Source organism: Oncorhynchus kisutch, linkage group LG3 (assembly GCF_002021735.2).
Source record: "Oncorhynchus kisutch isolate 150728-3 linkage group LG3, Okis_V2, whole genome shotgun sequence".
Taxonomy (NCBI): domain Eukaryota; kingdom Metazoa; phylum Chordata; class Actinopteri; order Salmoniformes; family Salmonidae; genus Oncorhynchus; species Oncorhynchus kisutch.
Window position 1 is genome coordinate 19,607,631 of NC_034176.2, and position 26,513 is coordinate 19,634,143.

The following is a 26,513-nucleotide window of genomic DNA, read 5'->3' on the forward strand; positions in this document are numbered from 1 at the left end:
AACTGACATTTACTCCTGAGGTGCTGACTTGTTGCACCCTCTATAACCACTTTGATTATTGTTTGACACCACTGGTCATCTATGAACATTTTAACATTTTGTAGAACGATCTGGCCTTAATGGCCATGTACTCTTCTAATCTCCACCGGGCACAGCCAGAAGAGGACTGGCCACCCCTCAGAGCCTGGTTCCTCTAGGTTTCTTCCTAGGTTCCTGTCTTTCTAGGGAGTTTTTCCTAGCTGCGTGCTTTTACATCTGCATTGCTTGCTCTTAGGGGTTTTAGGCTGGGTTTCTGTATAAATGCTTTGTGACATCTACTGATGTAAAAAGAGCTTCTAAATACATGTGATTGATTATTACTCCAGGATCATTATTATTTTTCCACTCCATTCACCCCCCCCATGTCATCCTAAAGGATGCTGGGATATGGTATGTGTTCCACAGCTCATCCACAGGGGACTCTCATGGGCTGTTTCCAGAGACCCGGGCAGAACTGACCCCTCTGGGGATCTTCTACAACAACCGTGTGCACTCCAACTTTAAGGTACCACTCACTGGCAGCACTGTGTAAAAGACAAAAACACTGTGGTTCTGTGTGGCTCAGCTGGTAAAAGCATGGTGCTAACAACACCGAGGTCTTGGCTTTAAATTCCCGCAGGGATCACATACACAACGTAGTAAGGGCTCTTCCAATTGTCTGATTTCTCCCACATACAGTATGCCAGCTCTCACTCAAAACCTTACACATGCATGCATCCTTTTTATCCATGCCAAACTTTGTGCAAAACCACGCCCACGAGAAACCTAGCAACATTAAAAGCTGCACTGATTGGTCAGAGTTCGGTTGTTTCCTGTGACGAAGCAAAGGTGCGCGAGAGAAGGAGGAACGTTAGAGATGGAATCCCCACCAAAACAAAACATTGCCATCCATACTTGCATTTTCCCGAATTGCCATTGATTCACTATTACTCACAATCATGTAAAGATAGTTTTCTACAGAGTCACATGTTTCTTTCCTTTCGTTTAGCTCATTTCAAACGATGCTGTGAAACTGCTCGTCTCCCGCAGTCGGTGGCATGGCAGGCACAAGGGAACGTCCGAACTCTGACCAATCAGCATGGCTTTGAATGTTGCTAAGTTACCAGTGGGCATGGTTTTGCACCAAGTTTGGCGTGGATAATACGGGATCGGTGTCCCCACCGCGGGACGGTTGAGCTAATGTAGGCTAATGTGATTAGCATGAGGTTGTAAGCAACAAGCTTAAATTCTTGTTAATCTAACTGCACTGTTCAATTTACAGTAGCTATTACAGTGAAAGAATACCATGCTATTGTCTGAGGAGAGTGCAGAAATATGAACTTGTATTATGAACTTGTATTAATAAACCAATTAGGCACATTTGGGCAGTTTTGATACAACATTTTGAACAGCTATGCAATTTTGGGGTGGCAGTGTAGCCTAGTGGTTAGAGCGTTAGACTAGTAACAGAAAGGTTGCAAGTTCAAATCCCTGAGCTGTCGTTCTGCTCCTGAACAAGGCAGTTAACCCACTGTTCCTAGGCCATCATTGAAAATAAGAATTTGTTCTTAAAACTGACTTGCCTAGTTAAATAAAGGTCAAATAAAAAATGGTTAATTAGATCAGTCTAAAACTTTGCACATATACTGCTGCCATCTAGTGGCCAAAATCTAAATTGCACCTGGGCTAGAATAATACATTATGGCCTTTCTCTTACATTTCAAAGATGATGGTACAAACAAAATACAAAAAAAGGCTTTTTTCTTTGTATTTTCTCTTACTTTTCTCTTAATAGCAAAATTAGGTTAGGTGAACTGGGAGCCCATTGCCCACAAGTGCCTCTCTCATAAGGAGTGAGCTTACAGTCTCAAGACTCTTCAGTTATACACTACTGGTCAAAAGTTTTAGAACAGCTACTCCTTCAAAGGTTTTTCTTTATTTGTACTATTTTCCACATTGTATAATAATAGTGTAGACAACAAAACTATGAAATAACACATATGGAATCATGTAGTAACCAAAAAACAAATCAAAATAGATTTTATATTTGAGATTCTTCAAATAGCCACCCTTTGCCTTGATGACCAGTTTCACCTGGAATGCTTTTCCAACAGTCTTGAAGGAGTTCCCACATATTCTGAGGACTTGGCTGCTTTTCCTTCACTCTGCGATCCGACTCACTCCAAACCATATCAATTTGGATGAGGTCGGGGGATTGTGGAGGCCAGGTCATCTGATGCAGCACTCCATCAATTTCCTTTTTGGTAAAATAGGCCTTACACAGCCTGGAGGTGTGTTGGGTCATTGTCCTGTTGAAAAACAAATGATAGTCCCACTAATCCCAAACCAGATGGGATGGCGTATCGCTGCAGAATGCTGTGGTAGCCATGTGACAGACAGTGTCACCAGCAAGACATCCCCACACCATAACACCTCCTCCTCCATGCTTTACGGTGGGAAATACACATGCGGGGATCATCTGTTCACCCACACCGCGTCTCACAAAGACACGACCAAAGGCCAAATTTCCACCGGTCTAATGTCCATTGATCGTGTTTCTTGGCCCAAGCTAGTCTCTTCTTCGCATTGGTGTCCTTTGGCAGTGGTTTCTTTGCAGAAATACAACCATGAAGGCCTGATTCACACAGTCTCCTCTGAACAGTTGATGTTGAGATGTATCTGTTACTTGAACTCTGAAGCATTTATTTGGGCTGTAATTTCTGAGGTGCAGTTAACTCTAATGAACTTATCCTCTGCAGCAGAGGTAACTCTGGGTCTTCCATTCCTGTGGCGGTCCTCATGAGAGCCAAGTTCATCATAGCACTTGATGGTTTTTGCAACTGCACTTGAAGAAACTTTCAAAGTTCTTGAAATGTTCCGGATTGACTGACCTTCATGTCTTAAAAGTAATGATGGACTGTCGTTTCTCTTTGCTTATTTGAGCTGTTCTTGCCATAATATGGTCTTTTACCAAATAAGGCTATCTTCCAACCCTACCTTGTCACAACACAACTGATTGGCTCAAACACATTAAGAATTAAAGAAATTCCACAACTTAACTTTTAAGAAGGCACACCTGGTAATTAAAATGCATTCCAGGTGACTACCTCATGAAGCTGGTTGAGAGAATGCCAAGAGTGTGCAAAGCTGTTATCAAGGCAAAGGGTGGCTGTTTGAAGAAGCTCAAATATCAAATATATTTTGATTTGTTTAACACTTTTGGTTACCATATGATCCCATATGTGTTATTTCATAGTTTTGATGTCTTCACTATTATTCTACAATGTAGAAAATAGCAAAAATATAGAAAACCCTTGAATGAATAGGTGTTCTAAAACTTTTGGCCGGTAGTGTATACCTATGGTATATACACAGTCTCATTACATTGCATTCACACTTGAACTGCACACTACACTCTTATATCCCGTACATTTGACAATATATCTATTTTACAGAGTTGCTACTGAAGGCTATTACGACACTCGCATGCAAAATATGTAAAACTGTCCGACTCCTTTATGACCATAGTTCCCATACCTGTTTGTGTTACCCAGGCTGGGCTCTTCATTGATAAAGGTGTGAAGACCACCAATGCCAGTGCTGAAGACCCCCGGGAATACCTGTGTCTGGACAACAACGCCAGGTAAGAATACAGGTCAAACTACATTGCATTTACAATTAAATTTCGACATGCAGGAATCAATAATTTGGATCAATCATTGTCTATATATTTACTTGGTCTAGTAGGCTGTGGTTTAGTTAGTATCTATCTCTACAGCACTTACTGTAGATGGTATGTAGTTTATATGGTATGGTCTGTACTGGTCTGTACTGTACTTTGATAGCCTGTACTGGTCGGTACTCTCCTTGTACAGTAGTCTGGAGGGTCTGGCAGGTTTGTGTTTACAGACAAAACAAGGCTCCAATCTGCACCAGTCTGTCCAAATACAAGCCTCTTCTTCAACAGATAGAAAGAAAATAGCTTAGGCCATCTAAGACCACTGCTTACGCTGTGTGTGTTTGTGTGTGAAGGTGAGGACTGAGTGTGTGTTTGTTTGTCTGTGTGCGTAGTGTTTGTCTGTGTGCGTAGTGTTTGTCTGTGTGCATAGTTTTTGTCTGTGTGTATTTTCTAAGAGTATGTGTATCTGTGTGTCAGAGAGAAAGATCAAGAGTGTGTGTGTTTCTATACTCATATTACACATGGGTCTGTTTCAGGTTCCGTCCACATGAGAATGCAGACCCAAACCGTCCCAGGGTGGCTGCTCTCATCGACACACTCATCGCCTTTAAGAACAATGACCTCGGAGCCTGGATACGAGGCGGTGACATTACCATTCAGAACTCTGGGTGAGTGCTGTGATGTCATCTCATTGAGCATGAATGTGGTTACTGTATCCTTGTTCATCAATGTGCTGTGCAGTAGTCACATGTCATCGCTTCTGTCTTCGATGTCCCTGTATGATTCGTACAGAGAAAAGTGTCTCAGAAGTGACTCGGGTTTTACTGTAGCAACTTGCATTAGAATTAGTAGCTAGCATGCTAAGCTAACATGTTATCAAGTGGCCATCTTGGATGTGGCAAAGGGCCAGGAGTTCCTCTTTCTCAGTCCTCAATTCTATGGATGACATTGAACTGGTGACTCCTACACTTCTGGGTTAGCCCTACTCAGTGGAGCTCTCACACAGTGCATGTCTACAATGCAGAATGAATGATACGTTCATTCTCTCTGGTTATAGATTTGCAGACAATGGGGTGGGACTCTCCTTTGCGAGGTATGTACCAAGGCTCCTGTGTCTGTTTCTACACCTGTGTTTCTGTCTGTACATTCCTAACACCCCCACTACACATACACTTATGCTCAAAAACACATCCTGTCCCTTTCCTCTCCCTCCATCAGTGACGGTAGTTATCCCAAGGACGAGGGTTCCAGTCAGGAAGTGACTCAGTCTCTGTTTGTGGGAGAGAGCCGGAACCGTGGCTTCAACGGAGGCCAGAACAAGTACTGGGGCCAGGGAGGAACAGACGGCAAGATGAGGACACTACCCAGGAACAGGTGTGTGTGTGTGTGTTCTCGTGTGTGTGTGCGCGTGTGAAAATACTGTAATAAAAAACTGCAGATAGTGTTGGAGAGGTGCATTGCTCTTGTAGGGGAAGTACTGCTTTGACTAACTTCCTGTAATAGGATAAATGTTTTTTTAATGTTTCTATCACTTCTGTGTTTCCTGAGAACCAATTTCCTCCATCTGCGTAGTAAGCCTCCTTTGATAAACAGTGACTGAAAGGAAAACATGAATCAAAGCGTTGCTTACAGTGACCAATGAGAAATTAGAGTCTGAGAAACAGTCACAGTCACGGCGAACACTTGCGGAAGAGCACTCGGATCAGGGACAGGGAGCAGGCTATAACCCACCCACAGTCAGAGAGACAGTCCTCAGGTTCGGGTTCATTAACCTCTAGCGACGAGCAATCCCGTATCCGGGAGCGTAATCATAGCCTCAAGCGCATTACCATAACGCAACGTTTCCTATTCATGAAAATCGCAAATGAAATAAATATATTCAAACACAAGCTTAGCCTTTTCTTAACAACACTGTCATCTCAGATTTTCAAAATATGCTTTTCAACCAAAGCTACACAAGAATTTGTGTAAGAGTATTTATAGCCTAGCATAGCATTAAGCCTAGCATTCAGCAGGCAACATTTTCACAAAAACAAGAAAAGCATTCAAATAAAATAATTTACCTTTGAAGAACTTCGGATGATTTCAATGACAAGACTCTCAGTTAGATAGCAAATGTAAATTTTTTCCCAAAATATTATTTGTGTTGGCGAAATAGCTCCGTTTTGTTCATCACGTTTGGCTAAGAAAAAGACCGGAAAATTCAGTCACTACAACGCCAAACTTTTTTCCAAATTAGCTCCATAATATCGACAGAAACATGACAAACGTTGTTTAGAATCAATCCTCAAGGTGTTTTTCACATATCTATTCGATAATATATCAGTCATGACAGTTGGTTTCTCAGAAGCAAACGGAAAAATACTGCAGCTGGAGATTACGCAATAATTGCAACGGAGGACACCAAGCGACCACCTGGTAGATGTAGTCTCTTATGGTCAATCTTCCAATGATATGCCTACAAATATGTCACAATGCTGTCGACACCTTGGGGAAGCGACAGAAAGCCTAAGCTCATTCGTAGCTCATTCACAGCCATATAAGGCGTCATTGGCATGAGGCGGTTTTAAAAAATACGGCACTTCCTGATTGGATTTTTATCTGGGTTTCGCCTGTAACATCAGTTCTGTGGCACTCACAGACAATATCTTTGCAGTTTTGGAAACGTCAGAGTGTTTTCTTTCCAAAGCTGTCAATTATATGCATAGTCGAGCATCTTTTCGTGACAAAATATCTTGTTTAAAACGGGAATGTTTTTCATCCAAAAATTAAAATAGCGCCCCCTATATCCAAGAAGTTAAGGTATGCTATGGAAAACATTTTTCAGTAGAAAAAAAGAGAGCATTGAACGTTTATTGGGATGTGTCTTGTCCTTGAGGAAGAACTGAGTGATTTCAGCTAGCTGCAATGTCAAAATTGGCTATATGTAAAAGAATTCATGAGAACAAAAATGTGCTTTTTGGTCTTAATTTAAGATTAAGGTTAGGCATTATTGTTCAATTTTCATCTAAAATGACATACCCAAATCTAACTACCAGTAGCTCAGGCCCTGAAGTAAGGATATGCATAGTATTGGTACTATTTGAAAGGAAACACTTTGAAGTTTGTGGAAATGTGAATTGAATGTAGGAGAATATAACACAACAGATCTGGTAGAAGAAAATACAAAGAAAAAAAAAACCGTTTTTTTTCTTTTTTTTCTACCACCATCTTTGAAATGCAACAGAAAGGTCCCCAATCTAGCCATCACTCTGGTTGTAATTCCTATGGTGTCCACAAGATGGCAGCAGTGTATGTGGAACGTTTCCAACGGATTCAGACCTACATGACATTTAGTGTGAAGTCACCCAGGTACATTTGGGCAAATCGTGAAGGAGACATTTACATTCACATTACATTTTTCTGTAAGAATATCGTCAAATCTGTATACTTGGACTTTGATTGAGCTTTTCCAATATTAGTAGCCATATTATAAGTTCAACATCAAATCCAAATCAAATCAAATCAAATGTTATTTGTCACATACACATGGTTAGCAGATGTTAATGCGAGTGTAGCGAAATGCTTGTGCTTCTAGTTCCGACAATGCAGTAATAACCAACAAGTAATCTAACTAACAATTCCAAAACTACTGTCTTATACACAGTGTAAGGGGATAAAGAATATGTACATAAGGATATATGAATGAGTGATGGTACAGAGCAGCATAGGCAAGATACAGTAGATGATATCGAGTACAGTATATACATATGAGATGAGTATGTAAACAAAGTGGCATAGTTAAAGTGGCTAGTGATACATGTATTACATAAGGATGCAGTCGATGATATAGAGTACAGTATATACGTATGCATATGAGATGAATAATGTAGGGTAAGTAACATTATATAAGGTAGCATTGTTTAAAGTGGCTAGTGATATATTTACATAATTTCCCATCAATTCCCATTATTAAAGTGGCTGGAGTTGAGTCAGTGTCATTGTCAGTGTGTTGGCAGCAGCCACTCAATGTTAGTGGTGGCTGTTTAACAGTCTGATGGCCTTGAGATAGAAGCTGTTTTTCAGTCTCTCGGTCCCAGCTTTGATGCACCTGTACTGACCTCGCCTTCTGGATGATAGCGGGGTGAACAGGCAGTGGCTCGGGTGGTTGATGTCCTTGATGATCTTTATGGCCTTCCTGTAACATCGGGTGGTGTAGGTGTCCTGGAGGGCAGGTAGTTTGCCCCCGGTGATGTGTTGTGCAGACCTCACTACCCTCTGGAGAGCCTTACGGTTGAGGGCGGAGCAGTTGCCGTACCAGGCGGTGATACAGCCCGCCAGGATGCTCTCGATTGTGCATCTGTAGAAGTTTGTGAGTGCTTTTGGTGACAAGTCGAATTTCTTCAGCCTCCTGAGGTTGAAGAGGCGCTGCTGCGCCTTCTTCACGATGCTGTCTGTGTGAGTGGACCAATTCAGTTTGTCTGTGATGTGTATGCCGAGGAACTTAAAACTTGCTACCCTCTCCACTACTGTTCCATCGATGTGGATAGGGGGGTGTTCCCTCTGCTGTTTCCTGAAGTCCACAATCATCTTCTTAGTTTTGTTGACGTTGAGTGTGAGGTTATTTTCCTGACACCACACTCCGAGGGCCCTCACCTCCTCCCTGTAGGCCGTCTCGTCGTTGTTGGTAATCAAGCCTACCACTGTTGTGTCGTCCGCAAACTTGATGTTTGAGTTGGAGTCGTGCGTGGCCACGCAGTCGTGGGTGAACAGGGAGTACAGGAGAGGGCTCAGAACGCACCCTTGTGGGGCCCCAGTGTTGAGGATCAGCGGGGAGGAGATGTTGTTGCCTACCCTCACCACCTGGGGGCAGCCCGTCAGGAAGTCCAGTACCCAGTTGCACAGGGCGGGGTCGAGACCCAGGCTCTCGAGCTTGATGACGAGCTTGGAGGGTACTATGGTGTTGAATGCCGAGCTGTAGTCGATGAACAGCATTCTCACATAGGTATTCCTCTTGTCCAGATGGGTTAGGGCAGTGTGGTTGAGATTGCATCGTCTGTGGACCTATTTGGGCGGTAAGCAAATTGGAGTGGGTCTAGGGTGTCAGGTAGGGTGGAGGTGATATGGTCCTTGACTAGTCTCTCAAAGCACTTCATGATGACGGATGTGAGTGCTACGGGGCGGTATTCGTTTAGCTCAGTTACCTTAGCTTTCTTGGGAACAGGAACAATGGTGGCCCTCTTGAAGCATGTGGGAACGGCAGACTGGTATAGGGATTGATTGAATATGTCCGTAAACACACCGGCCAGCTGGTCTGCGCATGCTCTGAGGGCGCGGCTGGGGATGCCGTCTGGGCCTGCAGCCTTGCGAGGGTTAACACGTTTAAATGTCTTACTCACCTCGGCTGCAGTGAAGGAGAGACCGCATGTTTTCGTTGCAGGCCGTGTCAGTGGCACTGTATTGTCCTCAAAGCGGGCAAAAAAGTTATTTAGTCTGCCTGGGAGCAAGACATCCTGGTCCGTGACTGGGCTGGATTGGGCTGGAGAGCCTGCCTCTTGTGTCTGAGCCGTTGAATTGAGATTCTACTTTGTCTCTGTACTGACGCTTAGCTTGTTTGATAGCCTTGCGGAGGGAATAGCTGCACTGTTTGTATTCGGTCATGTTACCAGACACCTTGCCCTGATTAAAAGCAGTGGTTCGCGCTTTCAGTTCCACACGAATGCTGCCATCAATCCACGGTTTCTGGTTAGGGAATGTTTTAATCGTTGCTATGGGAACGACATCTTCAACGCACGTTCTAATGAACTCGCACACCGAATCAGCGTATTCGTCAATATTGTTATCTGACGCAATACGAAACATGTCCCAGTCCACGTGATGGAAGCAGTCTTGGAGTGTGGAGTCAGCTTGGTCGGACCAGCGTTGGACAGACCTCAGCGTGGGAGCTTCTTGTTTTAGTTTCTGTCTGTAGGCAGGGATCAACAAAATGGAGTCGTGGTCAGCTTTTCCGAAAGGGGGGCGGGGCAGGGCCTTATATGCGTCGCGGAAGTTAGAGTATCAATGATCCAAGGTCTTTCCACCCCTGGTTGCGCAATCGATATGCTGATAAAATTTAGGGAGTCTAGTTTTCAGATTTGCCTTGTTAAAATCCCCAGCTACAATGAATGCAGCCTCCGGATAAATCGTTTCCAGTTTGCAAAGAGTTAAATAAAGTTTGTTCAGAGCCATCGATGTGTCTGCTTGGGGGGGATATATACGGCTGTGATTATAATCGAAGAGAATTCTCTTGGTAGATAATGCGGTCTACATTTGATTGTGAGGAATTCTAAATCAGGTGAACAGAAGGATTTGAGTTCCTGTATGTTTCTTTCATCACACCATGTCACGTTAGCCATAAGGCATACGCCCCCGCCCCTCTTCTTACCAGAAAGATGTTTGTTTCTGTCGGCGCGATGCGTGGAGAAACTCGTTGGCTGCACCGCCTTGGATAGCGTCTCTCCAGTGAGCCATGTTTCCGTGAAGCAAAGAACGTTGCAGTCTCTGATGTCCCTCTGGAATGCTACCCTTGCTCGGATTTCATCAACCTTGTTGTCAAAAGACTGGACATTGGCAAGAAGAATGCTAGGGAGTGGTGCACGGTGTGCCCGTCTCCGGAGTCTGACCAGAAGACCGCCTCGTTTCCCTCTTTTTCTGAGTCGTTTTTTTGGGTCGCTGCATGGAATCCACTCCGTTGTCCTGTTTGTAAGGCAGAACACAGGATCCGCATCGCGAAAAACATATCCTTGGTCGTACTGATGGTGAGTTGACGCTGATCTTATATTCAGTAGTTCTTCTCGACTGTATGTAATGAAACCTAAGATGACCTGGGGTACTAATGTAAGAAATAACACGTAAAAAAACAAGTTTCCTAGGAACGCGAAGCGAGGCGGCCATCTCTGTCGGCGCCGGAAGTTACATTTGCAAAACACCCAGTTTTCATAACTTCATAACTCTCCATATTCTTATAATTTTTGTCCAAAAGGAAAAGGCTTGATGTCGTACAAGGTTAGCAGCAACATTGTGTGACAGATACTGGGTTTCTGCATACTACCGTAAAGCCCAGCTCATTGGTTATTTAGCTAGCTTTGTTTGACCCCAATTGGTGCTTATTTGACAAAGTTACAGTCAATCAAGTGAAGACCGCCCTCGTCATCGGCGTGCCATAAAGGCGTCGCTCTCTGACCAAATTTGGTGTCCTATAGGATATACTACACACCTAATGATATAGTGAAGTCTGGTTACATTCTAGGATCTCGGAGGAATACATACGAACGTGATTTGACTCGTTGAAACAAAGTTTAGGGTTAGATTTTCACAGATTCCTTTCTTTGCAAATGGAACGAGTGGAAATACAAAATCGATTGTGCATGCTATATGGACCTTTTTACGATCTGAAAAAGGATTTTATCTAACAAAACGACACTTCATGTTATCTCTGGGACCCTTTGGATGATAAATCAGAGCAAGATTTCAGAATGTAAGTACACATTTCACCTTCAGAGGTGAATTTATCAAACCTATCGCTGTGAAAAAAGTGTTTTGTTGTATATATATATATATATATATATATATTATATATAAAATCTGTGATCGTGACACACGGCGCTGCATAATTTACAACAAAAAAGTAAGAAACATTTGTTAAATAAACTAAAGGAAAAATAGTAACACAATATAATAACGAGGCTATATACAAGGTGTAGTACTAGTGGTACCGAGTCAATGTGCAGGGGTATGGGTTAGTTGAGGTAATTGATGTAATATGTACATGTAGTTCGGGGTAAAGTGACTATACATAGATAATAAACAGAATAGCAGCAGCGTATGTGAAGAAATGTGTGTGTGTGTGTGTGTGTGTTTGTGAAATATGTGTGAGTGTGTGGTTAGAGTCCAGTGAGTGTACATCAAGCCTGTGCAAGAGACTCGGTGCAAAAAATATATAAAAAATACGATTAAAAAAGGGGGTCAATGCAAATAGTCTGTGTAGCCATTTGATTAACTGTCTTATGGCTTGGGTGTAGAAGCTGTTAAGGAGCCTTTTATAGAGGTCCAGGATGGCAGGAAGCTCATCCCCAGTGATGTACTCCAAGATCCAGTTGCAGAGGAAGGTGTTCAGTCCCAGGGTCCTTCGCTTAGTGAACTTGGAGGGCACTATGTTGTTGAATGCTGATCTGTAGTCAATGAACAGCATTCTCAGGTAGGTGTTCCTTGTATCCAGCTGGGAAAGGGCCGTGTGGAGTGCAATAGAGATTGCGTTATCTGTGGATCTGTTAGGGCGGTATGCTAATTGGAGGGAGCCATGACCGGCCTTTCAAAGCATTTCATGGCTGCAGATGTGAGTGCTACGAGGCGGTAGTCATCTAGGCAGGTTACCTCAGTGTTCTTGGCCACAGGGACTATGGTTGTCTGCTTGAAACATGTAGGTATTACAGACTGGGTCAGGGAGAGGTTGAAAATGTCAGTGCCAGCTGGTCAGCGCATGCTCTGAGTACGCGTCCTGGTAATCACTCTGGCCCTGCGGCCTTGTGAATGTTAACCTGTTTAACCTCTACGGGATCGTTGTCCCCCCGCTGGACGGTTGAGCTAACGTAGGCTAATGTGATTAGCATGAGGTTGTAAGTAACAAGAAAATTTCCCACGACATAGACATATCTGATATGGGCAGAAAACTTAAATTCTTGTTCATCTGGGTTTGCACGAAGTTTGGCGTGGATAATACAGATTCGGTGTCCCCCCCCCGCCCCAGGATGGTTGAACTACCGTAGGCTAATGTGATTTACATGAGGTTGTAAGCAACAAGCTTAAATTCTTGTTAATCTAACTGCACTGTCCAATTTACAGTAGCTATTACATTGAAAGAATACCATGCTATTGTTTGAGGAGAGTGCACAATTATGAAAATGTATTAATAAACCAAATAGGCACATTTGGGCAGTCATAATACAACATTTTGAACAGATATGCAGTGGTTCATTGGATCAGTCTAAAACTTGATACATACACCGCTGCCATCTAGTGGCCAAAATCTAAATTGTGGCTGGGCTAGAATAATACATAATGGCCTTACTCTTGCATTTCAAAGATGATGGCGCAAAAGAAAAATACAAAAAAATTCATGTTTTTTTCTTAGTGTTATCTTTTACCAGATCTAATGTGTTATATTATTTTCAAATTTCCACAAACTACAAAGTATTTCCTTTTCAAATGGTATCAAGAATATGCATTACCTTGCTTCAGGTCCTGGGCTACAGGCAGTTAGATTGGGGTGTCATTTTAGGCGAAATTGAAAAAAAGGGCCCGATCCTGAAGATTGAAAGGTCTTACTCATATTGGCTACAGAGAGCGTGATCGCAGTCATCCGGAACAGCTGGTGCTCTCATGCTTGGTTCAGTGTTTTTTGCCTCAAAGCGAGCATAGAAGGCTTAATTGTCTAGTAGGTCTGCGTCACAGGACAGCTCGCGGCTGTGTTTCTCTTTGTATTCCGTGATAGTTTGCAAGCCCTGCCACATCCGACTAGCATCAGAGCAGGCGTAGTAGGATTCGATCTTAGTCCTGTGTTGATGCTTTGCCTGTTTGATAGTTCATCGGAGGGCGTAATGGGATTTATTATAAGTGTCCGGATTAGTGTCCCGCTCCTTGAAAGCGTCAACTCTAGCCTTTAGCTCAGTACAGATGTTGCCTGTAATCCATGGCTTCTGGTTGGGATATGTACGTATGGTCACTGTAGGGACGACGTCGTAGATGCATGTATTAATAAAGCCGGTGACTGATGTGGTATACTCCTCAATGCCATCGGATGAATCCCGGAACATATTCCAGTATGTGCTAGCGAGACAGTCCTGTAGCTTAGCATCCACTTCTGTGTTGAGCGCATCACTGGTACTTCCTGTTTGAATTTTTGCTTGTAAGCAGGAATCAGGAGGATAGAGTTATGATCAGATTTGCCAAATAGAGGGTGAGGGAGCTTTGTACACTTCTGTGTGTGTGTGTGTAGTAAAGGTGATCTAGAGTTTGTTTCCCCCCTCTGGTTGCACATGTGACATGCTGATAAAAATGAGGTAGAACAGATTTCAGTTTTTCCTACATTAAAGTCCCCAGCCTGTTACGCCTTGGTCATAGTGTTTTGTGTTTTCGTTATATATTTTGGTCAGGCCAGGGTGTGACATGGGTTTATGTGTTGTGTTTCGTATTGGGGTGTTATAGGATTTGGGATTGCTAATGATTAGGGGTGTGTCTAGTTAGGCTTGGCTGCCTGAGGCGGTTCTCAATCAGAGTCAGGTGATTCTTGTTGTCTCTGATGGGGAACCGTATTTAGGTAGCCTGAGTTTCACTTTGTATTTGGTGGGTGATTGTTCCTGTCTCTGTGTAGTGTTCACCAGCCTGGTCCGGGAGGAGCAGTATATCCTTTACTTACGACTCATTAAAGAAAAAATATTCTCCAGTTCAAGGTGAGAAATCGCTGTTCTGATGTCCAGAAGCTTTTTTTCGGTCATAAGAAACGATGGCAGAAACATTATGTTCAAAAAAGTTCAAAACAGCACCCAAAAAAAACACAATTGGTAAGAAGCCTATATGACAGGTTGTTATATCAGAGTTGAGGGTTTGGTCAAATTTTAAACAAACTACAACTTAGAAAGGAATTAAAGAGCATTTATAAAGTCTCCATAAGCACTAAGTTATTGCTTACACATTTATTTATAAGCAAAGTCATACTAAATAAAGGGTGATATAAAAGTTCCTAACATCTGGTGGTTTGCATATCCCCTTCTCTGGCAGCTCCCTCTTTGGAGGCTGTAAAACGTGGTAACAGCTAATTGCTGCATGCCCTGATTTCTCCAGCTGCTCCCTCATTCATGACGGCCCTGTCATCCCTCTCTGGCCTTTTTACACACTTCCTGACCACACTAACGGCTAGTTGTTTGGTCACAGCCAGGCTTTTCAGAGTGAGACAAAACAACATATCCTTCTGTTATCTAGTTAGACTGTTTTTCCCCGCTGATGAGACAACAAGCTGATAAGACAACAAGCTGATGAAGCTAGCAATAGGCCTAATGTTTCTCTCCAGTGTTATAAATAGCTATACACTGAATGTACAAAACATTAAGAACACCTTCCTAATATTGAGTTGCCCCCCCCTTTTGCCATCAGAACAGCCTTAATTCATTGGGGCATGGTCTCTACAAGGTGTTGAAGCGTTCCACAGGAATGCTGGCACATATTGACTCCAATGCTTCCCACAGTTGTGTGAAGTTGGCTGGATGTTCTTCGGGTTGTGAACCACTCTTCAGTAGTGTGGTCAGGTGCCACAAAGAGGGACTTAGGAAGATTGCAGTTGACTCAGAACAGGGCAGCACGGCTGGCCCTTAAAAGTACACGGAGAGCTAACATTAATGACATGCATGTCAATCTTTCATGGCTCAAAGTGGAAGAGAGATGGACTTCATGACCTCTTGTTTTTTGAAAGAGGTGTTGACAAGCTGAATGTACGGACACCCATGCATACCCCACAAGACATGCCAACAGAGGTCTCTTCAAAGTCCAGAACAGACTATGGGAGAGGCACAGTACTACATAGAGCCATGACTACATGGAACTATTCCACATCAGGTAACTGATGCAAGCAGTAGAATCAGATTTGAAAAAACAAAGAAAAAATACATCTTATGGAACAACAGGGACTGTGAAGAGACACAGACACATGGACACACATGCACTGTGATATTGTTGTATAGTGGTATCAAACATTTTTTTAATTTTAGATATGTAGTAGTGTAATAATGTTATATGATGTACTGTTTTATATTTTGATGTAATGTAAGTGCTTTATGTTTGGATCCCAGGAGGAGTAGCTGCTGCCTTGTCTTGCCCATTCACACTCTGAATGGCACACATACACAATCCATGTCTTAATTGTCTCAAGGATTAAAAATCCTTCTTTAACCTGTCTCTTCCCCTTCATCTACACTGATTGAAGTGGATTTAACAAGTGACATCAATAAGGGATAATAGCTTTCATCTGGATTCACCTGGTCAGTCTGTCATGGAAAGAGCAGGTATTCTTAATGTTTTGTACAGTCTGTGTAGATGCTCTGGATCAGCTGATGCTGTCTTGAATGTAACGTGACTTGTTTTGTTTGTGTTAGCTCGGTGTGACTCCAGTCATGTTTGTTGTGTGACTCTCATACGGATTTTTTTAAAGGACATTCCCGATCCGCGGCTTCCAGATCTATGACGGTCCTGTGCGGATCACTCAGAGCACATTCCGAAATTACATCCCGACAAAGGAGCGTTTCACCAGCGCGGTGGGCTTCAACCTAAAGAACACCTGGCAGCTCACACCACGTAACAACCTGTCCAAGCTCAGCTTCCAGCCCACTGTGAGTAGCCATCACATCACTCCACCTTTCATCCTAGAAGTGCACACTCATTCTCTGACCCTCATGCATTGAAAAGCATTGGATTGGTGTAAGCATGGTGTAGGGAGTTTCTGCCATATTCCTTAGACCAATCCTTTCCTTTTAAATCCACGAGGGGGAGTTTACGATTGCACACTTCAGGAGAAGGGCCATTGCCTCGTCTCTGTTGTTCTCAAATACTGACTTAATAATTATGTTACAAACAAAATGTCTGATAAGAATGTGATAATTATATCCGGACTCTGGTCCGGAAGAAAAATTCCTGCAATTCTATCCATTTTGCCATGGGGTTTTGTACTATGTATTTAAATAATATGTTCTAATATTTCTACTACTGTACATTGCATTTTAGTTACACTGTTTCTACACACTGCTTATGTATTTTTATATACTGGATTTTTTACATAGCCCACCCTATATCATTCTTAGTAGATTAATCTGGTGTATATACATATAGATTGCATTACTGTTATGTGCTATTTGGATTCATTGGATTCGTTCTGACATTTCAAGATAAAAAAAATTGTATTATTTGTGTATATGTTTGACATTTTACTGCATTGTTTGGAGCTAGTAGCATAAGCATTTATCTTCATCTGCTATAACATCTTCTACACCGTGTACGTGACCAATAAACTTATAATTGATATGATTTGATAAAGGTCACTGACTGAAACATTAGTGTCTATGGAGTTTTCCTTTGCCAAATCAGGCAAAATAACCATCTGAAACCTCCGTCTGCTTGTTTGCACATGGTCATGATTCCATTCTGATGGGCCTAGTTTAGTTTTGTGCCACTTGTGTTTACATTGAAAGCTTTGATTTGGAAGTGCAGGGATCAGACACTGTTTTCCTGCATGCACTCTTTCCCTCTGCCTGTTTCCTTTTGGCCGTTGGTTTGGTCTTATCTGTTGGAAAAATCTCTATTGTCCTGGAACACAGCAGAGAGCTGAGTTACTGAGTTGGAATTTTACTGGAACCAGTGGTTGGGTGGAGACCCCATGCTGAGAGTCATTCTGAATTGGAGAGCCCTCTAGTGTCGGATGTGGTGACAAGCTCGACTCAACTTTTCAAGCTTGACTAAACTCAAAATGTCCCTTTTCAAAATGGCTTTCAAGGACTTTTGTTGAACGCTCATCACTGACACCTGGGTTGAATTCATTAGGAACGTTTTGCTACAGTCTATATTAATGAATACGACCATAATATACATTCAGCTCAATTCACAAATACTATAGACCTATAAGATCAAAGTTAGAAAACCTGCACAACAAATTGCGCGTCATCACTTTTTAGGCCATACATATCTTTGTAAGTCACTGGTTGTGTTTTGTCATGTCTGTCTTTTAAAACCTATTGTTTGTGACAGGTGAGTCTGAGGGCATTCTTCGGGCGTCCGGGCCAGTGGTTCGACGAGAATGATCTGGACGGGGATAAGAACTCCATCTTCCATGACGTGGACGGCTCTGTGACGGGCTACAGGGACACGTATGTAGGCAGAGCAGACAACTACCTGATCCGTCACCCCGGCTGTGTCAACATCACCCAGTGGAACGGAGTGGTCTGCAGTGGCACCTACTCTCAGGTACGGATGGGACAGTGGCCCTAATGCCTATCACCAGTGACTTTATTCACGGCTTAGGATATACACTGCATAGAATTGACCAAACTCTATTGCTTTATCATTTTCTAATGCGTGTCCTCCAGGTGTATATCCAGACCCAGGGAGCTTCCAGCCTCAGTCTGTCCATCAGTAGAGATGACTACCCTGAGGCTCCTCTGGTGCTGAGGGGTATTAACAGCCAAGGGGCGCTGTCCCAGCAGTACCAGCCTATCCTCATGATGAGCAAGAGCTACACCCTGCATTGGAACGGCCCGGCTCCCAGAGAGATTGTCCTTTCCCTCATTAACTTCAACCAGTGAGTGGAACACTGGGACTGATGAGTGTGTGTGTCTTTTAAGGTGGTTGGTCTGGGTGTTTGTCCACATTGAAACTGGTCTTGGTCTCGTTCCGGTCTCTATACACAGGATTTGGGTCAGGAGGTCTCTGGTTTTTCTGCTGTGTGTTTGAATGTGTGTGCTATAAGAGGATGTGTTTGTCAGTTTGTAAGACAGATCTCTAACCTTCATTGTCACCTGTTGACTCCTCCTTTCTCTCCAGAGGTGACTGGGTGCTGGTGGGTCTCTGCTACCCGTCCGACACCACCTTCCAGGTCATGGCTGACATCAACGACCGCCAGAGTAACATCTTCGATGACATCAGCGACTATGGGCCTGTGTTCTCCCTCGCTGAACTGGAGAAGAGGCTGCTGGAGAGGAAGTATTTCTTTGACCGCAGTGTGGGGTGAGAGTCACTATACGACAGCGTAGCCTAGTGGTTAGAGCGTTGGACTAGTAACCGGAAGGTTGCAAGTTCAAACCCCTGAGCTGACAAGGTACAAATCTGTCGTTCTGCCCCTGAACAGGCAGTTAACCCACTGTTCCTAGGCCGTCATTGAAAATAAGAATTTGTTCTTAACTGACTTGCCTAGTTAAATAAAGGTAAAACATTTTAAAAAACGAATGTCTTATCCATATGGCTATATCTACTGTACCTCTCTCTCCCTCTATAATTTTTACTTAGTCTCCTATTGACTTCAATAGTATGACTAAGTAACATTTTTAAGTGAACATTTTGCTTAAGTTAGGATTCGCCTCTCTGTCTGTCTCGCTCCCCTTCATCACTCTCTCTCAATTAACACCGGCCTCTCTCCTCTCCCAGCTTGCTGTGGCTGTATTTGCGGGCGAGGCAGGGGCGCGATGGCCACAGTTACTGCTCGGTTAAGGGTTGTGAGAGAGTGAAGGTGATGGCCACCACGTCGTCCTCCAAACTGACCTGTAACTGCACGGCCAAGGCCTACCCCAAATACACCAAGACTCCCTCGGCAGTGGTCCCCATGCCCACCCTCAGCAACCAACCATGCAAGGACTGTGGGGCCTCCCAGGTTAGCCTGGTAGTCCACCACACTGTCTTTGTTCCATTAGTATGCAATTCTATTGGAAAAGGAATGAGCTCATGTTGTGCTGTCTGACATAAAAGCCCTGCATTAATCTGTGTGTTTTCTGGTAGCTGGTGTTTTCCAGTGACCCGTGGAACTCCTACCTCCAAACTCAGATTAAATCGCTCAGCAGCAAGGAGCAGCAGACTGGAGACACACAATCCTTTATCACTGTGAGTGCCACAGGTTTAAATATAACACAGTATTACATTAGAGAATAGTGTCCCGGTGCCACAGAATCACAGTGTGCATAATGAGTGTTTGCATGTTGTTGGTGTGCTGTTGTTTAACTTTCATCAAACGGCCATTATAAATGTTTATGAATGAAATACTAATTTATTAATACACTATTGATCAATACAAAAGCACCACCCATATTTTGAATCGGTTTGTGGTTGTAGCATGCCAGCTGTATCTCTTACCCACTTTTCTACAACGTCTTCTTCTCTCAGGTGAACAGTGAGACATTCTCCTTCACAGAGCCAGGCATCTTCCTGGTCTCTGTTGATGCCTGCTCTGGAAAAGTCACAAATAAGAGATTTTTCTCCAAAATGGACTCCAAAATGGAGGAGTATCTTAAAACTGGATTACCAAAGAGGTGAGGGGGAAGAATTAGGCCCTTGCTGGTTGGAGTTAGAACTTGATTGGTGGTCTGTTGCAGACCTGGGTTGCAGACCTTGAGCATTGCTTTAGTCAACCTGGAGTGCCAGTTCGGTGGGGTTTGCGCTTTTGGCACTTTTCTATTGGTTTCATTGCAACAAGGTGCATTTAAGAGAATTGTAAGAGGTAGCATTTCTTCGTCTGGTAGAAGTTCTATCATTTTGATCAGAGGTTTTTGACTTGATGGGGAAATCGATGAATCATAATTGCTTATATTTTCTCATGACTAGGTCAATAGTGCTTCTGGGAACGCGAGGGCAGCCCGATGGCTTGGTCAGTGTTGCACGATATCTGGTCCCCCTGGGAATGACTAAGGCAGCAGATCTACAGAGTAAAGGTAGGTGTCACTCTCAAATGGTTCCCTGTTGCGGGTGCTATTACTGTAGGCCAGGTCTGTTTTTTTTATCCAATTCTCTGTTCCTCGTTATTGTTGTTTTCCTCTTTTCTTCCTGCTGTCTTTCCAACTATGTATTTTCTCTGCGATTGATACTTTTTCTTCTTTCTCTGCTCACCTCATTACAGTATTTTCTACATGACACTTTGTGTTTCTCTCACAGAGAGCCTGGTGTTTTGGGGGTTCCAGGGTGGCTCTGCCCCCCCTCCGTGGGCCTCCATCCTGGTTGGGCAGGGTGAGGAGGGGGTGGGGCTGCAGGAGCGCTACCTCCCCCTGGGCCTGGAGGCCTATGGCTGCACACAGACCAGTACACGCAGAGACCTGGAGCTACTGAGGACCGCCACAGGACCACAATGACAAATGTAAACACAATTTAACCAAAACACAACCAACCAGCAAATGAATGTGAACTGCTGAACTTTTATTTATTATTTTATTGGCAAAGATGTTTAATAATTTGGGGGGTAATTTACTGTGTGTGTGTGTGTGTGTGTTATATTTGACTGGGAATCAACGGGGATGGACCCAGAATGGAATTATAAGAGCAAATTAACAAAGTAAGTAACCACATCAAACTTGTGTGGTCTGACACTTGTATCAGTTACCTGATGGGTTGTTGGTTCAGGCCAGCGTTTGACCTGTCTGCTGCTCACCACGTCCATAGACGAAACACATCATTTAGAAGAAGACTGAATTAGCAAATCAAAGGAAAAACTGTCTGTTTCCTCACTCCTTTTTTCTGCAGTTTTTGCATGTCCCTGGAGGCATTTTGTTCAGCGACTAGATCTGTTAAGGGCAGCTGTATCTTAATGAAAACATTTTGTATTAGATTCCGTTGGGATTGTTGTATTTCCAACAAACCTTTTTTCCCAGGATGTGTCATTTTTTTGTTCCATATTTATTTGATCTCTACACAGTGACACTTTCCCCTAGGGCTGGCTACGCATGCAGCAGAGATGGTTTGTTTCTCTTTTTCTTCTCATTATCTTACCATTGAAACTGCATTTCCAACTAATTTACCTTTTAGTATGGTCATGTATGTTGTTAATTACGTATAAATGCCAAAAGTATGTGTTACGGGGGGACATTTTACAAGGTAAATCTGGCCTTGAAACTAACACAGACTAGTAGTCCATACCAAAACCATGGCTTACTGTACCTCTGTGGCCTCAGCAGGTGATTTGAAAAGGGGCTCCCCCACTGTGCCGGCGATTAGTGACTTTCTGTATGTGATTGGGTGCATTCATTTTAGCTCGCCCGGTGAAGATTTCACTTTAAGATCTAAGAAATGGTCAATAATTTGCAAACTCTGCCTACCCAGTGCCCTGGACGAGTTAAAATGAATGCAACCATTGTGAGAGAGCCTCTGAAGAGAAGGACCTTCTTTTTAACCACTGTTCTGTTGTAAATAAGATGTTTTTTGTTATGCAAATGCTTTTAAGATGCACACTCCAAATTGAGCACTTTGAATAGGGTTGAGTATTGAGGGATGTTGAGAAGCTGTCTGTATACTGTGAGAGTGCCTTTCAATTTGCTCTGAGTTGTATTTGAAATGTTAAATCACTATACTCATGAGAGTTTATTTCTTTAATCAAACCTTTTATATTTGAATTCTCACATCCTCAGTGCTCTTCTGAAATTGCAGAGATGATAACTTTGTGATAAAGTCTCCTGTCATCATTGTCTTGTTATTATTTTAGCTGTATTCAACAAAATCAAGGATGCCTCTAGGATGACTTAATGTTATGCACAAAGGAATCAGATTACTGAAATCTCTGATCTAGCCTATGAGACTAATGGGGCAGCTGTATGGTCGACTTGGGTTATAGTGGGCAAGAAAGTTTAGGTAGGGAGACGATCAAGAACAGTGCATTTCTAATGATGTACTTGCTACTTGACAATCTTACCACTTGAGGGCAGGCTTGTTCTAATAGTTAGGAAGTCCTATCTAACCGAAACCATGCCATCAATCTGTAACATGAGTTGTCATGCTACAGATGTAATATGAAACTCCTATGAAAACTGACCTAAAGACTTAATGTGGGATCATTCATTGTTCAAAACAGTATTCTGAACCTTATTGAAGGTTTCATATTTTAATGATAGTAGGAAAGGAGAGAGGAATAAACGTAGTAGATGGGGCTTGAGCCCACATCGTCAGCTCTACCACTACACAGTTGAAATCAATACATTCACAAGTCAGTCATTTGACTTGCATAAGCTTTACACGTCATGACCTGGCTGGCCTGCAACTCCATATACTTAATTTGTGATTGATGTTCAAGCATTTATCAGAAGCTCTTAACCAGAGTGACTTACAGTATGTAGTGAATACATACATTTTTGTACTGGTTCCCTGTGGGAATCGAATCCACAACCCCAGCAGTGTAAGCACCAGGCTCTATCAACTGAGCCACACAAGAGCTGTGATAATACTGTTTTTGTTGTTGAATAGACAAACAAGAGTTCAATCTAGCGCCAAATGGCCTTTTTGTCACGTAACACGTAACTCATTCGTAACTTCTTTCCGCCCACGCGCACAGCTACATAATTTAGCGCGAACCTCCGATTGCGGATACATCTCAGCACTGAATTGTTGGGAGACCAACAACGTCAGTAAAGGTGAAAATATGTAGCTAGACAGCTGTGTACTTACTGTTTCTTTTCTCTGTATTATGGTTTTTGAGGTATGGCAGTTCTCACTAACTGTCAAAATGGCCACCAATCACAGAAGCAACACCTAGCTGCTGATTATTCGGTCTTCCATTACAGTGGAGCGCAGGTCTAGGCCAAATCATTTCATAGGCAGGCTAGTAGGTTAAACTGATCTCATTCATTTGTAACCCTCATTCATTCATAACCCTCCTAATTGTGAATATTCCGTTGCTAATGCTCCAATTAGGCTTCTAAATTGTGAATGTAATTAGAAGTCAGTTGAAGTCAGAGGTTTACATTCACCTTAGCCAAATACATTTAAACTCAGTTTTTCACAATCCCTGACATTTAATCATAGTGTCAGTTAGGATCACCACTTTATTTTAAGAATGTGAAATGGCAGAATAATAGCAGAGAGAATGATTTATTTCAGCTTTTATTTCTTTCATCACATTCCCAGTGGGTCAGACGTTTACATACACTCAATTAGTATTTGGTAGCATTGCTTTTAAATGGTTTAACTTGGGTAAAATGTTTCAGGTAGCCTTCCACAATAAGTTGGGTGAATTTTGGCCCATTCCTCCTGACAGAGCTGGTGTAACTGAGTCAGGTTTGTAGGCCTCCTTGCTCGCACACACCTTTTCAGTTCTGCCCACAAATGTTCTATAGGATTGAGGTCAGGGCTTTGTGATGGCCACTCCAATACCTTGACTTTGTTGTTCTTGAGCCATTTTGCCACAACTTTGGAAGTATGCTTGGGGTCATTGTCCATTTGGAAGAGCCATTTGCGACCAAGCTTTAACTTTCTGACTGATGTCTTGAGATGTTGCTTCAATATATCGACATACTTTTCCTCCTTCATGATGCCATCTATTTTGTGAAGAGCACCAGTCCCTCCTGCAGCAAAGCACCCATGCAACATGATGCTACCACTCTCGTGCTTCACGGTTGGGATGGTGTTCTTCGGCTTGCAAGCCTCCCCGTTTTTCCTACAAACATAACGATGGTTATTATGGCTAAACAGTTCTATTTTGTTTCATCAGACCAGAGGACATTTCTCCAAAAAAGTACGATCTTTGTCCCCATGTGCAGTTGCAAACCGTAGTCTGTTTTTTTATGGCGGTTTTGGAGCAGTGGCTTCTTCTTTGCTGAGCGGCCTTTAAGCTTATGTCGATATAGGACTCGTTTTACTGTGGATATAGATACTTTTGTACCTATTTCCTCCAGCATCTTCACAAGGTCCTTTGCTGTTGTTCTGGGATTGATTTGCACTTTTCGCACCAAAGTACATTCATCTCTAGGAGACAGAACGTGTCTCCTTCCGTAGCGGTATGACGGCTGCGTGGTCCCATGGTGTTTATACTTGCATACTATTGTTTGTACAGATTAATGTGGTACCTTCAGGTGTTTGGAAATTGCTCCCAAGGATGAACCAGTCTTGTGGAGGTCTACAATGTTTTTTCCTGAGGTTTTGGCTGATTTCTTTAGATTTTCCCATGATGTCAAGCAAAGAGGCACTGAGTTTGAAGGTAGGCCTTGAAATACATCCACAGGTACACCTCCAATTGACTCAAAGGATGTCAATTAGCCTATCAGAAGCTTCTAAAGCCATGCCATAATTTTCTGGAATTTTCCAAGCTGTTTAAAGGCACAGTCAACTTAGTGTATGTAAACTTCTGACCCACTGGAATTGTGATAATGTGAATTATAAGTAAAATAATCTGTCTGTAAACAATTGTTGGATAAATTACTTGTGTCATGCACAAAGTAGATGTCCTAACCGACTTGCCAAAACTATAGTTTGTTAACAAGACATTTGTGAAGTGGTTGAAAAACAAGTTTTAATGACTCCAACCTAAGTGTATGTGAACTTCCGACTTCAACTGTATGTCACATGCAAGCTTAAGTGTGTGCAGCAGCCCCTGCCCCACAACAACACATTTGCACGGAAGATTATGCCATGTAGTATACTGTAACACATATGCACGCACGCACGCACACACACACACGCGCACACAGGCTAGGCCTGTACACTCTTAGAAAAAAGGGTTCCAAAACTGTTATTCAGTTTTCCCCATAGGATAATCCATTTTTGGTTCCAGCTAGATCCCTTTTTGGTTCCAGGTAGAACTCTTTTGGGTTCCATGTAGAACCCTATGTGGAAAGGGTTCTAAATGGAACCCAAAGGGGTTATACCAGGAACCAAATAGGGGTTTTCAAAGGTTTCAAGTATGGGGAGAGCCGAAGAACCCTTTTCGGTTCTAGATAGCACTTTTTTCTAAGAGTGTACCTTATGAACAAAATGGGGTTATCGTTTGTCTTTGCCATTAAGAAAGGCAACCACATGTTTTATGTTAGACTAAACACGGATTAATACATAATTGTATTCATAAAAACGACACTATATATACAAAAGTATGTGGACATCCCTTAAAATGTGTGGATTCGGCTATTTCAGCCACACCCGTTGCTGACAGGTATATAAAATTGAGCACATGCCATGCAATCTCCATAGACAAACATAGGCAGTAGGATGGCCTTACTGAAGAGCTCGGTGACATTCAACATGGCACCGTCATAGGATGCACCTTTCCAACAAGTAAATTTGTACATTTCTGCCCTGCTAGACTTCCCCGGTCAACTGTAAGTGCTGTTATTGTGAAGTGGAAATGTCTAGGAGCAACAACGAGTGCACAGAGCGCCACACAAGCACACAGAACGGGAATGTCTATCCTTGGTTTCAACACTCACTACAGAGTTCCAAACTGCCTCTGGAAGCAACGTCAGCACAAGAACTGTTCGTCAGGAGTTCATGAAATGGGTTTCCATGGCTGAGCAGCAATACGCAGTACCAAGCATCGGCTGGAGTGGTGTGAAGCTTGCCGTCATTGGAAACGCGTTCTCTGGAGTGATGTATCACGCTTCAACATCTGGCAGTCCGACGGACGAATCTGGGTTTGGCGGATGCGGATGCCAGGAGAATGCTACCTGCCCGAATGCATAGTTCAAACTGTAAAGTTTATTGGAGGAGGAATAATGGTCTGGGGCTGTTTTTCATGGTTTGGGCTAGGCCCCTTAGTTCCAGTGAAGGGAAATCTTAATGCTACACAATCTAGACTGTGGCAACAGTTTGGGGAAGTCCCTTTCCTGTTTCAGCATGACAATGCCCCCACACACAAAGCGAGGTCCATGCAGAAAAGGTTTGTCAAGATAGGTGTGGAAGAACTTTACTGCCCTGCACAGTGCCCTGACCTCAACCCCATCAAACACCTTTGGGATGAATTGGAACGCCGACTGCGAGCCAGGCCTAATCGCTCAACATAAGTGCCCAACCTCACTAATGCTCTTGTAGCTAAATGGAAGCAAGTCCCAGCTGCAATGTTCCAACATCTAGTGGAAAGCCTTCCCAGAAGAGTGGAGGCTGTTATAGCAGCAAATGGGAGACCAACTCCATATTAATGCCCATGATTTTGGAATGAAATGTTTGACGAGCAGGTGTCCACATACTTTTGCTCATGTAGTGTATATTATTCTAATTACCGGTAAACTTCTAGATACCTAATTTACATGAATTTACATCCATTTATTGGACATATGATTCAACTTTAAACTATCATGGATACACCGATATATTG

At 42.9% G+C, this 26,513-nt stretch overlaps 1 protein-coding gene across 3 annotated transcripts in view; it reads left to right on the forward strand.

The window, feature by feature from the left end:
• LOC109876907 (cell surface hyaluronidase) overlaps window positions 1–21,903 on the forward strand; it is a 47,125-nt gene extending 25,222 nt beyond the window's left edge. For all 3 annotated transcript variants that reach the window (XM_020469253.2, XM_020469256.2, XM_031818551.1), the window contains exons 11-24: window positions 416–544; window positions 3,573–3,661; window positions 4,234–4,365; window positions 4,755–4,790; window positions 4,916–5,071; window positions 15,915–16,092; window positions 17,501–17,716; window positions 17,839–18,050; window positions 18,293–18,475; window positions 18,893–19,115; window positions 19,241–19,342; window positions 19,622–19,767; window positions 20,060–20,166; window positions 20,387–21,903. In XM_020469253.2, coding sequence (XP_020324842.1) covers window positions 416–544; window positions 3,573–3,661; window positions 4,234–4,365; window positions 4,755–4,790; window positions 4,916–5,071; window positions 15,915–16,092; window positions 17,501–17,716; window positions 17,839–18,050; window positions 18,293–18,475; window positions 18,893–19,115; window positions 19,241–19,342; window positions 19,622–19,767; window positions 20,060–20,166; window positions 20,387–20,580 — 2,103 coding nt within the window. In that variant the 3' untranslated portion in view covers window positions 20,581–21,903. The remainder of the gene's footprint in view (window positions 1–415; window positions 545–3,572; window positions 3,662–4,233; window positions 4,366–4,754; window positions 4,791–4,915; window positions 5,072–15,914; window positions 16,093–17,500; window positions 17,717–17,838; window positions 18,051–18,292; window positions 18,476–18,892; window positions 19,116–19,240; window positions 19,343–19,621; window positions 19,768–20,059; window positions 20,167–20,386) is intronic.
• The last annotated feature ends 4,610 nt before the right edge of the window (window positions 21,904–26,513 follow it).